The 15,050-nt window shown below is 39.1% G+C and overlaps 2 protein-coding genes across 10 annotated transcripts in view; both read left to right on the top strand.

The window, feature by feature from the left end:
• sox5 (SRY-box transcription factor 5) overlaps positions 1-6,561 on the top strand; it is a 162,825-nt gene extending 156,264 nt beyond the window's left edge. For 8 of the 9 annotated variants that reach the window (XM_056748660.1, XM_056748658.1, XM_056748656.1 and 5 more), the window contains 4 exons: positions 538-631; positions 866-1,039; positions 2,194-2,410; positions 2,719-6,561. In XM_056748660.1, the coding sequence (XP_056604638.1) occupies positions 538-631; positions 866-1,039; positions 2,194-2,410; positions 2,719-3,010 (777 nt within the window). In that variant the 3' untranslated portion in view covers positions 3,011-6,561. The remainder of the gene's footprint in view (positions 1-537; positions 632-865; positions 1,040-2,193; positions 2,411-2,718) is intronic. The other variant, XM_056748661.1, reaches the window with a different exon arrangement.
• Positions 6,562-8,745: 2,184 nt separating this feature from the next.
• strap (serine/threonine kinase receptor associated protein) overlaps positions 8,746-15,050 on the top strand; it is a 39,350-nt gene continuing 33,045 nt past the window's right edge. The window contains exon 1 of the mRNA XM_056747841.1: positions 8,746-8,902. The gene's annotated coding sequence lies outside the window, so the exon portion shown is untranslated. The remainder of the gene's footprint in view (positions 8,903-15,050) is intronic.

The raw sequence follows: 15,050 nt of genomic DNA, 5'->3' as shown, positions 1-15,050 counted from the left end.
CTCTAATGGCGAGGACCGTGTCTGCGAACGTGTTTTAAACGTAGCTCGGATTCAGGATGGAGTCTAATTGACTAATTAAGCCCCAGATGTAACTCGGGGGGGACGGGCGGGCCACGCATGTTTAGAGAGAGCGTAAGGTGTTGTGTTGAAATACGCGGCCCTGCTACATTAGCCATGTAAATGCATAGTAAATCTGCTTTTTATTGGGTGTAATAAATACCCAGGAGGCTGTGCGGTCCAGCCCCACTCTCATCTCTAGAGCACCCGCGTTCTCTAATGCATTGACCTCAGGGCTGAGCGAGAGAGCTTGACACCGTATGAGGGAGAGAGAGAGAACGTGTAAATAGATTGCAGGTGGCTTCCAAACCGCTTGTACATGATAGATAAACATAAGCTCACTTTTCGTTTTTTTCCCTCGTGGGTCTTTTTCCTCCCACTTGATTGGTCTGTTCATCTGTGATAATGCAGTTGAAGCAGTGTTTATTTGTGTATTATGAACCTAACTGGATTGCTTGTGTTTACGTTGTGCGTTTGCAGGAAAAAGCCGCTCTTGAGAGCCTCAGCCAGCAGTTAAAACAGTCCGAAGAGAGTAAGTTCACTCACGCTATGATGGACTTTGGCGATTCGGATGGTAAGATACTTATTCTTCTCTGTATTAATGCTTTTGTTTGATCCAGATGTGCTGTTTAATGTCGAAGTGTAAATCGACAATTTACTTTCCTAATACACAATCTTTTTTCATGTTTTAAATTCATCACATTCAATACATTGGGTTGTGACATCTACTTCCAGTTGATTTTAATTATACCTTAATAATATGTTTTTTATCACACTAACAATAATCTCCCTTCTCTCGTCTCACCAGGAAGCCCCAGTGTGTCAGACTCACGGATCTACAGAGAGGCTCGGGGGCGTGGCAACGCCGAACCGCATATCAAGCGTCCCATGAACGCCTTCATGGTTTGGGCTAAAGACGAGAGGAGAAAGATCCTCCAGGCTTTCCCGGATATGCATAACTCTAACATCAGCAAGATCCTCGGTGAGAGAGTACTAGTGTAGCTTCAGTTCATTAACACACCTTATACCGAAACCGATAAACGTGGGCGGGGCTAAGGGTCCGGCTCCTTCTCATAGAACCATGTATCCATCTTCAGACCCAGAGAATCCACCCCTGTTCTTCCCCCCGACACGCACGCAACGCATTGTGTAACCACTGCCTAATGAATCGCTCTAGAGGGCCGACTCCAACAATGATGATATAATTCATTATGCGTTAAACCAGCACTCGAGTCTGTCTGACATTTTCTCCAGGCCTCTGGGATTGTGTTTGACATTTTAAAGAGCTCCTAAGCGTTTTATAACGCCGGGAAATCTGGTTTTAATAAGGCCCCGCTCTCTCAATTGTTAACAGAAGGAGATTCCCCTTTCCAGCGCTGGGTGCGTGTGAGGACCGGCGGTGACAGCTTTTTCCCATTAAACATACAGTAGGACTGCGTAAATTCAACACAGGCGCGGACGCACGAGCGGTTGAAACACACAAGCTCTCGCTGGGGGTTTTGGGGAAAGAGACAATGACTCGTGTATGTGCGGCAGTGTTTGTGTTAATGAGAAATAAAAGGACACAGGACACAGGTACACCAGTTAAGCTCTGATAATTAGACAGAGAGTGTTAGACATCCACTTAACCTGCTAACACCTGTAGTAATGACGCATGTCAGCCGTGTTTGGGCCAGCGTGTCGCAAAGGGCAGAGAACACACAGTATTCTGTTCTGTTAGACATCAACGCCACTCGAAAGTACTCATTACACCAAACAAAAACCCTCTTTTAGTGCAAAGTGAGCGACCTGCCAGTTCAGCTCTCTCATAGGACAGGCACCATTAAAACCATTTAAAACATGTGTGTGCGTGTGTGTGTGTAAGGAACATGCATAATTTTATTACATATTTTGTGTAAAATAATCCGTCCTAAGGGAATCCTGGTTGCGAACACATGGCAGGATGCCTAAAACACTCTACAAAAAATGTGGACACAACACATTGGTCAATAGAATATATTGACTATAGAAGGGTGGGTTTTACTATGCATACAGTCAAACATCGTTACAAAACCAGATAAAAAGATACAAAAGATCATGTGTGTGCATCTGTGTGAGGTAATGGGTTTGTTTTCTAACATTTTTTTGTTTTTTTAGGATCTCGTTGGAAGTCTATGACCAACCTGGAAAAGCAGCCATACTACGAAGAACAGGCTCGTCTCAGTAAACAGCACCTCGAGAAATACCCGGACTACAAATACAAGCCGCGGCCCAAACGCACCTGCCTGGTGGACGGGAAGAAACTGCGCATCGGTGAATATAAAGCTATTATGCGCAACCGCAGACAGGAAATGCGCCAGTACTTCACCGTAGGGTACGTTTCATTCGAGCTATTTTCGTTAACTTAAACTATTTCAAACTTTTTGCGTTTTAACGTCGAAGAAAGTATCGGCCTAGATATTAATTGAAAAACGTAACCTAAATGAAAATTAGAAACGTTACCTCAGCAATAAACAGAAATTATTATTTTAATCGTAGCCACTGAAATTATTAACCAAACTAAAAAAGATAGAAAGGAAATTAAAACAAAATTGAAAATGAAAAAAGCAACAACAAAACTCAAAGAAGACTAAATAAAAAAGGAATAGATTATAACTAACAGATTGTGTGTTTGTATTACAGGCAGCAGGCCCAGTTGCCCTTGTCCTCAGCGGGCGTCGTGTACCCTGGCGCACTATCCATGGCAGGAATGCCCTCCCCGCAGATGCCCTCCGAGCACTCAAGCATGTCCAGTAGCCCCGAACCAGCTCCGCCCACCAGCCAGCCGTCTTACCTCAGCACCCACAAAGGGGTGGTGCCCCGCGTGAAGGAGGAGGATCTCCGAATGGAGGACGGAAATGGCGACGCCTACGACGACTTCGACTACGAAGACGACGACTACGGCAGCGACAGCGAAAATCACATCGCTCACTAATCCCGCCAATCACAGCCATCTCACCAGTCACCTGGCATCTCACGCGAGCAACCTTCATTCCGTCCCCATCCACCGTCCAATCAGGACTCCTCCAGAGCCAAGCCCCTCCCGCAGGAGTCTGAATCAATGCAGCAAAGCACAGGACCTGTCAATCAATGTGACTGTTACATGGAAAGGAGGGTCTTGTAGAGGAAATCTAACACTTGCCCGGACTCCCGCTGAGGGAAAGTACCGCGGCAAGTTAACGAGTACGCTACGAGGAAAAACCAAGACCAATTTTTGAAACGTTTATTATAAAAACAAGGACCTGTCATAGACACTTTAAAATGGTGGACCTGTTTGTTTCTAAAGAGACACTTTTAAACCGCTTTTTTTCTTGGTTCTATAATATTCTCACTCAGGTACACAGTGCCAACAAGTGGCTTGTGAATGTGATTTTGTTGTTTTCGTGCTACAGTTTTAATAGAGAAAAAAGACGTTTATTTTCTTCTTCACCGTAAAAAAGCACCTGACAGGAGCAACGACAAACATTTTCTAGTTTTGCTCTCTGCTGATCTCTTTTTGTCACACTCATGCCCATGTCCTCAAAAACGTCTCGTTTTGTTTCCGTTTTTTGGATGAAAGGATGGTAGGGAGGATTCACGTCCCTTCACTCAGGAGTCTGGATAACGCTGGATGACAGACAATCCCTCCTTCCTCGCATCTTTTCTTCTCGACATTTCTGTTCCTCTTCCTCGCCTTCTGGGGAAACTTTGGACGTCGAACGTCTCTCTCAGGTGTGGAGACAAACTTTATGAGATAGCACAAACTTTGTGTTGGGCGATGGGGGAGAGTTGAAGCCTTGAGTGGAATTGTGTGTGTGCACATTAGTTTGTGTTCGGATTTCTCACGTGTGTGAATGAATGCGAGTTTTACTAGATTTTAAGTTAAGTTTTATTCCATTTAGACGGTTGATGTGCTGGTCATGTGAACGCAAATGAAACGTTAATATTCAATACATACGAGTCATGCTAGCAGGCTTATCAGTGGGAAAGAATCCAACTCAAAACGACACTTCATTAGTGAGCATTAACACGAAATCTCTCTCTTTTTGTTTGGTTGTGTTTTTTACATTCTCACGCTTTCTTTTGTTACAGTCTTTTTACTTTCTTTCCTTCCCCAACAACCTATTCTTGTCATTACAAAAAGTAAAATAAGAAACTTGAATAACAGGTCACAGGAGGAGAATATATATATCATCCTCAGCAGGAGTTTGTGTTCACCTTCTCTTTGCTCCTTATTCCTTCACTTTTTCATCTGTCGCTCGGTTTATCTCTGCCGAAGTCTTGCCATCAGTCATCTGGGCTCTGCGTGTCTCTGACTGACCCACTCCATCTTACGGCACCTGTTGGCACGGCAACGGAAATTGATTGACGGCTGCCCTAACTCCAACCACACTGCCAGCCTCTGTTGGGCCTGGTGTGGGCACGTGCGGGCAGCTGGATGAGAGAAACGCGCAAGCTGTTTAGTGAACACCAGCCAGACTCCATCCGTTAAATCATCTCTCTCTCTTCCTCTGTTTCTCTCTCGCTCTCCAAACATATCGCAAATGAAGTTATATACTCACATAACACAAAGAGCTTATTAAAACTTCAAGACAAATGAGCAGTTTAGCTTTTCTGGCCTTTTGAGATTTGTCAAAAAATTCTGTTATCTCGAAGGTACTTTGACGCCTGCAGCGCAAGCAAAATAATTTAACACTCGTTCTCATGACCGACCACATTTTGTGTGATCGTCCTTGTCCGGTTTATTTGTTTCGATCAGGTCCGGCAATGTCCGTGACAGTCGTTCGTATTTGTGTTCTGCCTCCATGTCATCGTCTCTCTGCTGTTGAGGTCGGGTGGGTCCATTTCAGACTCTGCATGTTAATGTTTTACTTTGTATTTGCAAATACTGTATTTTATTTTCATTACAACTGCCTCTAGTGTAATAATATTATTAACAATAATTATAAGAATAGGCAGCATTTCCTAAGTTTAGTAAGTTATGTACAGTATAATTTATTACTTTCCTCCAGTTGGATTTTTTTATGACCGTAAGGAAATCGCGCTTGATAAAGCATTATATTTAGCTGGGTAGTTATTTAGATTGAATTATTATGTTCAATATTCCTTTGTTTTGTTTTTCTTTATTATTTGTTTTTGTTTCGTTGAATTAATCCTGTTCTGGACGCTGGTATATCTCTGAGAAATGGTCACGGTGAACTGCTGACATGAAGGAAAAAGAGACAGTTTTCTCTTTTTTTATCATTTTCTTTTCTCCTCCGTGCATCGTTCATGAACTCCAAACACACGTTTTTTAAAGCACTAGGACTCTGGATACTCGGAGACGAAAATAAGAAGAACATGATATTTTTATTTGTAATGGTTTATGTATAATGTGAAGTTTCCTATCTGTTGAATTCTCTTTTTGTTTGACTGAAGATAAAGAAAACAGCTATATTATACCCCCAGTTGTTATTGAACAGGAGGAGCGTGGATCTCGTTTACTAAGATTTATCATCTTCTTACGATTCATTGGAACATCATTGGTTTGGACAAAAATTATTGAGTACGTACTGACTGCTAGTAGGCCTACTAGTCAGTTCACCCTTAAAGGGATAGTTCACCCAAAAATGAAAATTGTGTCATCTTTTCATTTTATTTGTGTATGATCGCCAAAGCAAAAGTTTTGCTGCTCCTCTTTTGCCATTAAAAACTCCTAACTTGTGTTCAACAAAAAAAGATGCACAAGCCATAAAAGACAAATTATGCCAATTTCTGTGTGAACTGCACCTTTAAGTTAAGCACGATCTCTTTGAATTTGTAATCCGTTTGTTTGATTCCATTGAAGCTCCTCTGAATGACCATATTAGATGTTCTTATCTGATTCCTGAATTGTTTTAGCTCCACACTTTGTCTCCCTCTGTCAATCAAACTTTTCATAGCGAGGTCACAATAACTTCCTGTAAGATAATTAGACTCTCAATCGCAAAATAACAGCCATCTGATGACCATGTAGTAGCTCCCACAATCATATCAATCATATAAAGAAAAGTGCTGGAGGAAGTCTGGTTTAACATACAGGGTCACGTTATGTCAATTATCCGTCACCATGGTCTTTATGAACACGGCGATGCATTTGAATAGGACAATGATGACCTGTATACCCGAACAATAATTGATAAAGACAATCAAAGTCCCGTGTGGAGCTCAAAACAACGATGACAAACGAAAAGTACTTATCCTACCATCTCAACTTGAAAATGGAGAAAGATAATTATGTAAATATAGCATAGAGTTATAGATTTATATTTTGTTCATAACACAGTGTAATATAAGTTGTATATTTCTTTCTCTCTTTTATTGATGTTATTCATGCCACAATAAAAGCAGGAGTTACTGTACTCTTATGGGGAAAAAAAAGAAAAAAAGCAAGCCGTGGGTTACCACCATCTGTTCTAAGTTGACGTTTTTCAGTATTACTGCCAGTCAAGGCTCAAATAAAAACAGCAATGTGTTCTGTATCTCTACCGTGTGTGTGTGTGTGGCTCCTTTTTCTGATTTACAGCAACATGGAGACATGATGTTGAGATCGGTGTCTGTCAGCTCAAAGACTCAAAAACTTCACTCACTGTCTGACATTGTGTTCAAGGGATAAAATAAAAACAGACATGGGACACTACACTCAATTCTGTTCTCTAATAAGCGAAACAAGTTTATATATACATAAATAATACAAATAATGTATATATTATGTGTTCAAAACATGGCGTTAGGAGTGCCCACCAGTGAACCTGGAGTAGACCTTCAGACCAAGAACGTCTATACAAAGAAGAATTTCCAGTGTTGGACTTCATCGCATCTGGAATGACATGCATCACGCTGGACAGTAGGACACCTGCTGAGCTTACAAATATTTGTACAAGACTCTTCATGAATTACAGAATATTGTTAACAAATCCTAAAGGTTTGTTTATATTACCCTCCCTCAAATAGGAGGTCTGAAGTTTTTATGAAGCGTTTGAAATACGCCTATTTAAAGTTTAGACTTTTTAAACAAAATACAAATTGCATGTCTCATTTTAAATTGAAACACTATAGTTAACACTATAACTCCAAAAAAAAACGATAAATATAAATTCTATGTGTACAAAATAGGTCTTGATTACATTTTTATCTAAATAAGGACTGGAAAGTGCATTTCAATAACAAAACTAAAAGTGTTCATTGAACAAAAACAGGAAACCTTAAATAGAGAAATTGCATGGGAAAACCAACCAAACCTGCTTATAAAGTGGTTCCACGTGTCAATTTAAGCAATTTCTTTGATTGTTAATCAAGAGCAATATACCTTTTTTTTATACACCTATCAGCAGGTCTGTTCTAAAGAGTGCCATTTAGTCACAGCCAATGAAACGACTTTTTAAATTGACAAGAATGACTCTGGAACAGAAACAACAAAAAGAGAAATGCACAAAGGTACTACAATCTTTCCAAAATCAAGCTTTACATAAATGCGATCGTTTTAATATCAGTGCTTTAGTAAATGCCACTGGCTTCAGAGTTATTTCCTCTCTTTTGCTCTGTCTTGAGTGTTTGTCTGAGAGGAGTTACACTAAATAGAGATTGTTTTGTGAGTGTGCGTGCGTGCGTGCGTGCGTGCGTACGTGCTCTTGAGTCTGGAACAGAAAAAAACACATTATTAAGAAACCATTATATGACTCCAATAAGATATTTTTCAAGCAATGTACATGGGCTATACATCTACAAGAAAAAAAGGTGCAATACGTTCACTCCGAAGCACCGACGTCGTCTGAAGAAAGCGATTAGCATAATAATTCATAGTGAGTATTTACTGTTTTTACATGTTTGTAAGCTCATGCAAGCTTATGTATTTTTACACTTACCGTGTCTGCATGCGTGCCTGCATATGTCTGCGTGCGTGCGTGCGTGCGTGCTTGTGCGTTCATGTGCGACAGCTCGGTGAAACGCGCAGATTTGACGCGTGGGTGTTTAGAGATTGAGTAAAAACGATGTCACATTAATGATTTAAAGTAGGTAATAGGATGTGATGTGCCGCCAGCTAAGCTCTGTTTAAGACACTTCGCTAATGTATTCATGAAGAAGGGGGATTATAGAGCACTCAGAAGAACTCGCACACGCGCATTACCGTTTGACAGACGAGCGCACGCACGACACCTTAACGTGACCGAGACCGAACGCATCTACAAAGGCGATACATTGACACGCATGTCGCTCTGCATGGCAGGTACCAAATACATTCAGCTGCCACCAAGAGACAAAATGCCTGACAACAGGGCAACAACTAAAAATAAAATAAACCACACAGCCATTTTTAAACATGCAGTCTTAAAAGATAATTACTAAACAAATAAATACTATCCCACATAACGCTGTTGATGCATAATGTGTCCAGATGTTTTTATTTTAAACTTTGATATTGTGTATGATTAGACTATTTTGTGTTCTATTCCTTTAAGAGACTTCCCGGATGTGTGATATGCGCATGCGTAATGTTGAAGCGTTGTAATGGCGACTGAAACCAGTAAGTTATAAGACCGATTCTTTTTTCATTTTATTGAATGATTATTTCCAAGCGACGTTACATATATTTTAGCTTACAATATATATGAATGTTTAATGGTTTTCAACTTTTTTCGCAATTTTTTTAAGTCATCATGAAACGGAAGATGCGATTGACTTTTATTCTGTATCGTGTACCTGAGTGAAACGGCTTATGAAATTATAAAACTGTAGGGTGGGCTTCATTTGACCCTTTCCTTCCCTTTTTGGTTGGTTTGTTGTAAATCGTGCCTTTAGGGGATGCCCAAAGCTGCCGGGCCATTGGACAGTGAGTATAGTCCTACTTCTTTTTTTTCTGACGTCATGTGGTAAAGACTGTTGCGAGTGGGAGAGGAGCTCTACGTTTTTGATTAAAGATTACAAGTGCAAATTAAATAAAAAAAATGATAATTTTGTGCATTGATAAATCCTTTATAAAAATCACTGCAACACTGTGTAAAACACTTAAAATGTTCCTGTTTGATTGCATGGTGACTTTAAGGTTTTATTTTTCTATATCTTTGCTGGTTTACGCATTTTTTATACATCTTGTTAGCATTAATAATTATAATTTTTAACATTTTTAATTGTAACGTATAAAAATGTGCAAATGAAATAATTTAAAAAGTTTTGCATGAACTAGTAGTAATGTCACAATGTATTACCTTCAGAGCATTTCGTGTCACCTACCTATCAATATTTTTAAGCACCTGTACGTGAGCAGATCATTGTATTTTACCTTCGATAGAAGACTATATGAAAATATATTTCATTATTTGAAGTCCTCAGTGTCAATCTCGCGGCCCATCAAACCATGTGAATACAGTGTGTGTGGTCTGGGGATGTTTTGGACATGTAAACCCAGCTGTATCTGATTGGTTCTGCCATTTAGCTTCAGTTTAGCAGGAGGTGAGAGACAGGCATGGGATTGAGAGGAACAGCGCAGCCTAAGGGTGCTCCATTCAGCCGACACGTTACATTTGTTCAAATTCAGCGAATTCATCAACAGCTGGCCTACTCCACCCCCCTTCCCATTAACTCCCATTCATATGAAACCTTCTCTGCGTCCACGACAGTCTGCCTTACGTCTTGCTGTCTTTTTGCCAGCTCTTGTGTCATTTAAGTCTCTGCTTCAGATGAAACGCCCACAGTCCACTCACTGACCGTCTGACGAACATTGTACACACAGTGTTGAAGTCACGGTTCAAATTTGATTGACAGGCATTTAAAACTTCCAGGAGTAATGGTGTTTTTGTTAGTCCACCAAGAAATCCCAGTGTTTGTTCTGGGAAGAATAAACGAGCATTTCTGATGATAGAAATATTTAGAAAATTAGATTAGCTTGCACTTAGATGTGGCTATGTTTTTTTTACCCATCAAATGTTAATGGGTGTAGTGGCCACGAGTTTTTAAATCAATAAAGATATACAATTTATGTTAAAATACTTTACAGAGGCATTCATGGTCAACATTTGTCGTTTACCTCAGATTTTTTTTATACATTCAAAAATGAACAATGACATTGATGGAAAAAACTAGTTTTTCTTGAATAAATATCAGAGAAAGTACTATTAGTAAATATAATTATAATAAAAACTAAAAACATGATGCATTATGATACACGATAAATGTACATAAAATATATAACATAAAACATAAGTTTCAAGTTGCCGGTGAAATAAGCAGCAGCATTTCTAGGGACAAAATATTTGATCACCAAGACCCTTTTTGAGTCATTATTTCAATTTAGTTTTTAAAACCAGTTTATTTTTCGTGGTTGGTTATGTGGACCAGACTTTATGGCACATGTCAAAGTGTGGCAACAAGTGAATATATTTCAGCTTACAACAGTATTATACTGCGTGATTTCATTCATTATCACCAGATTTACAATCAAAACACCACTTACATTTGGACAATTTAAAAAGTTGTGCACATAGCACTTAACATTTTGTACCGAGCCTTTTACTGTGTTTTAGCTTCATCCATCGAACAGCTTGACTAAGCGGTATGTGAAGAGACCGCTTGCACCCGCTGGCCTCCATTTGTAATTTATCAAATTGATTTTCGAAGCATTTTTCTCCAGCCATTAACACCCGAATCCACACATGCTAATATTATGCTAATGGTATGTTAATTGAGAGGGGAGCTGCTAAGCAGGCCTGCTGTCAGGAGCTCTTGTGAAAACTGGGTGGGGTCACTCGCAAGCTGCAAAACGAGCCGTAACGCAAATAAACAAATCTCTAAAAGCTTACGAGAGCATCGCTGCATGATAACGCACGAAGGAGGGGGTGCAGTCGGCCACTCATCGGAATAAACAAATGTGTCATTTAAAACGAAGCTCCAGTTCTAGATATCACTCTTGCTGGAGTCAGCTGTGAAATTCAACCTCGCTAATGTTCCTGGATGCGATGGACGTTAAAGCACCAGTTCATCCAAAAATGAAAATACTGTCATTATTTACTCACCATTGTTGTCCAAACCGTATGGCTTTCTTTTTTTTCTGTATAACACAAGCAAATCTAATCGTTCTAGTCGCTCTTTTGCATTTAAATGAGAGTAAATGGTGACTGAAGCTTCAAACATGATGCAAAAGTGGCAACAAAATTTCATAAAAGTTTCATCTGAGTTGTTCAAGTTATGTTGATAGATTTCCATTAAAGGGACAATTCACCCCAAAAAAAATTCTGTCATCATTTACTCACCCTTAAATTATTCAAAATCTGTATAAATGTCTTTGTTCTAATCAACAAAGAGAAATATATTTCATGGAATCTTTAAAACCAAACAGTTGGGGTAAACGTCGCATTGTCCCTTTAATGCCAAACATCCCCCAAATTTCCCCTCGGCCCAACTTTTTCAGCCCTCACCCGGACCTCTGCTCGTCCCCTTGTCTCCAAAGGCCCAGTACTGACCTCTTCAGGAAGAGAAATGCCTCTCTAGCCCGAGAGAGACGTTTCTTCCCCCTCCTGCTTTGACAGTGACGGTGCAGTGGAGCGCTTCTTTAATTTGCCCCGTTTGCCTCAAGACTTTTGAGGGTTTTTTTCTCTGGCAAATATTTGTTTTTGATTTGCCAGAATGAGAGAGGACCCGCTGGCATGTTACAGGGCAGCGCTGCTCCTGCCCTCAGCGCAGTGACCGCTATTGCCAGCTGTTGACTTTGTAGCTGAATTTTGTTTAATATTCACTTTTCTTCATGCGCTGTGACCTCTTTCCGCCTTAACCTCAATTCCTACATGAAGAGTGTTGAGCTCCTCTATAGTGGAAAAATGGGTTCTGGTGTGCTTTGTGAAGTTTTTACATTAAGGAGGAAATTTTTGGGTAATTTTTAATACATATAAATATTTGCTGACGAAAATCTTTAATTCAAAAGTACATTTGGTCACTCCTTGTAACAAATTTTCCCAAGTAACAACAATATTAGAAATGGATTAGATCCTTTTTTTGAACAATTAAATCAGTTTTTTTAAGAGATGTTGCAAGAATTCAATGGCATTACTTATTCATTTCACTTTGAAGCATGTTGTGTGGCTAATGTTAATACATAATGCATTTAAGGGACACATTAGTGGCCTAACGCTGGGATGCAGTGAGATGAAAAGGGTCATGGGATGACTAGGATTTGTGCCAATGTAAAAGGATTACACTGGTCTGAGTGACCGGGATTTAGAGTCTGTGACCAGATAAATCCCAGGGTTGTGTAGCTGTTGAGCGAGGTTTTTTTTGTTGCCCAGAACGGGTCTGGTGAGCAGATGTGGGTCGTCCTGCGGTGTAGCGACAGTGTCTCGTGGTCCTGAGCTTAGTCATTTAAGTGGAGCGAGGGACTTCACTTACCACAAACTACTGGCCTTGAAACCTCATCCGTCTGACTCTGGGTTTGTGCAACTGTAGACAAAACAAATGTTAGTTGTCCTAAGTATTTTTTGATGTCGCAGGAGAATTCGGGAAATCAAGTGTGAAACTGCTAGAAAGTATTTTAGCATCATATCTACAATATGTGAACTTGTTATTTATTTATTCATAACGTTCCCTTGGCTTAGGCCTTTGGTGCTTTCACATTTTTAATTAACCTATTTGAAGCCAAAAATCACTTAGACTATTTGTTGAAGTCTCCCAAGTTTTGACTTAAAAAAATGGGATCACAATGAGAACATCCTGAGTGCTTGTGTGATTTGTGAGAAGCGTCTGAGGAGCTAAGCCAGATTCCCTTCAGCTGTGATAAAAGATCACGGGTCACGTGAAATGAACTTGAAGAATTTGGAATGGATACATTTGTGATTTTAAGGGGTGCTGTACTTGGAGTGATCTTATATGGAAGAAACGAGGGTATGCAGAGAATATTATGTTTTTCATTTCAGAGACAATTCAGAAGAGAAATCTCGATTGTAAACAAATTCTGTTACAATTTTAATACATTCTAAATGCTTTAGTCGACATGAAATCTCAATCAGTAACAGACTTTGTTTTGTATAATGCTACAAAATTCAGTTTTTAAAGTTTCCATTGGAGAACCTTCATTTATTCTCTAGTTAACATGCGTTTATTGTAAAACCTGTATACTTTATTATCTACCCATTAACAAAAAGTAAAATTGCTCTGGACCTACACCAAAAAAGTTGTCCATTTTAAAAGTAAGAGTCTATTTTTCTCTGTCTCTCTCGAACACAGTCCACGGTTTACAGAGTGTAGAAATACATTAAATTCTCTAGACAAGCATAATTGGTGTGTCTGAAATATTGCAAATAACAGTAATTATCAGATATTACTTGTTCCGTGGAAACAGCCGGCGTGTCATTTTCTGTTTTGATTGCCGCGGTCAGATGTCTGCAAAAAGTTTCACCCGCTCGATTTACAATGCGACATTAGAACATCTTCGTTTTGAAAATGTATTTATCGTGGAGCTGAACTCATTCACATTAGAAGTCAAATTGTTTTTCAAGAAACGACGAAGACAAAAAAATGTCAGCGCGTTTTGTTTCAAGATTTGTATGTTTTGGTGATGGTTCACCCTTTAAGGTTCTCTGATATTCAGAAGTGTTTACAGTTTAATTACTGCCTGTGTTGTGCTCGGCTCCCCTCCGGAGCATCCAGCTGTGAGGCAGCTCAAGATGAGAAGCATACACGGGAGAAAAAAGAGAAGGAAGAAATTAATGGAGAGAAAGCAAAGGATGAATGTGTGTTGACAGTTGGAATGTCTCTGGATCCGCAGGTCATGTCCCCTGAAAGTGATCCAGATGCTCTAGGCATTGACTTGAGACCAAGAAGTAGCTCATATATATATAACTTGTGCGCAACAGCTTATAGGGACTGAATGCATGGGAAGGAGGGGCGCAGACGACCCTTGTGCACTAGGAGATTCCCTTTTGCCAGGATCAGGATTACATTATTTCCGTGTTGCTGGCGACCTGTTTCACATGGAAAATGGCTATAGATTGTTTTTGACAAGGGCAGAGATTAACCCCTGCCCTTGTCTTCATAATTAAACTTTGAATCTTATACACACAGAATTGAGTTGTGGAAACCAAGTGCCCTTAAAGTGACACTGGCAAACACCGAGTTTCTGTGGTGTGCAAATATTTAGATTTTTGCAAAAAATATTATATAATATATATATATATATATATAATAAGTTTTATTATCAGCATAACAGCTTGAGTGAAAAAAATTAAAACGTACATTTAAGTATTTCTTAGCATTTATTTATTTGATGATTAAGCTCCAAGACCATCATGTGTGCTTCAATGGAATCATGGACCACGTCTTAATTTTTGTACAAGGTTGTTAATTTGGCCAATGTTAAAATTTAGAAAATAAAAGTAAAAATAAAGAATTTCTTATGCATTTTTTATACTTATCAAGCATTTATTTTTTCACAATGTCAAACTTTCAATATAACATTATGAGATCCCAAATTTTCTGTATAGTAAACTGAACATTGAAGGTAAATGATGCATGGATCAAAGCAAAATGGGCCGTTTTGCATCAGTGTGTAGTAGGGTTGGGTATCATAAGAAATTCCAGTTCCGTTTTAATTAAATATTATAATTTTTAAACTATTTTACCTTAATTAAATGTAGTGTTGCTGATTGAAAGGTGTTAAGGTATGAGAGTAATGCTTATCAATCACATGTGCTTTAAAGTTGATGTTTACACTATCAATAAAATCCAAATAGTCTGATGAGGGTTAAGAGACTTGCTCATTTCCCTAAATTAATGAAATATATATATAAAAAAATGTAAATGTTAACTGTCATACACATTTCATGTATGTACACATTACATAAAGTCTTTATTTTACAAATAATAATGCAGCCAGCACAGGGTGAGATGCAGAGAGCGCTTTCAACATTTCTTTCCAAAAGTATTTTGTTTATTACTCTTGAAATGACCTGTACACTAAACAATCTAACCCTAACCCAGCAGTGGTGGTCCATAAA

The sequence above is a fragment of the Triplophysa dalaica genome, chromosome 5 (genome assembly GCF_015846415.1).
Source record: "Triplophysa dalaica isolate WHDGS20190420 chromosome 5, ASM1584641v1, whole genome shotgun sequence".
Taxonomy (NCBI): Eukaryota; Metazoa; Chordata; class Actinopteri; order Cypriniformes; family Nemacheilidae; genus Triplophysa; species Triplophysa dalaica.
This window is presented reverse-complemented; position numbering and strand designations above follow the sequence as displayed.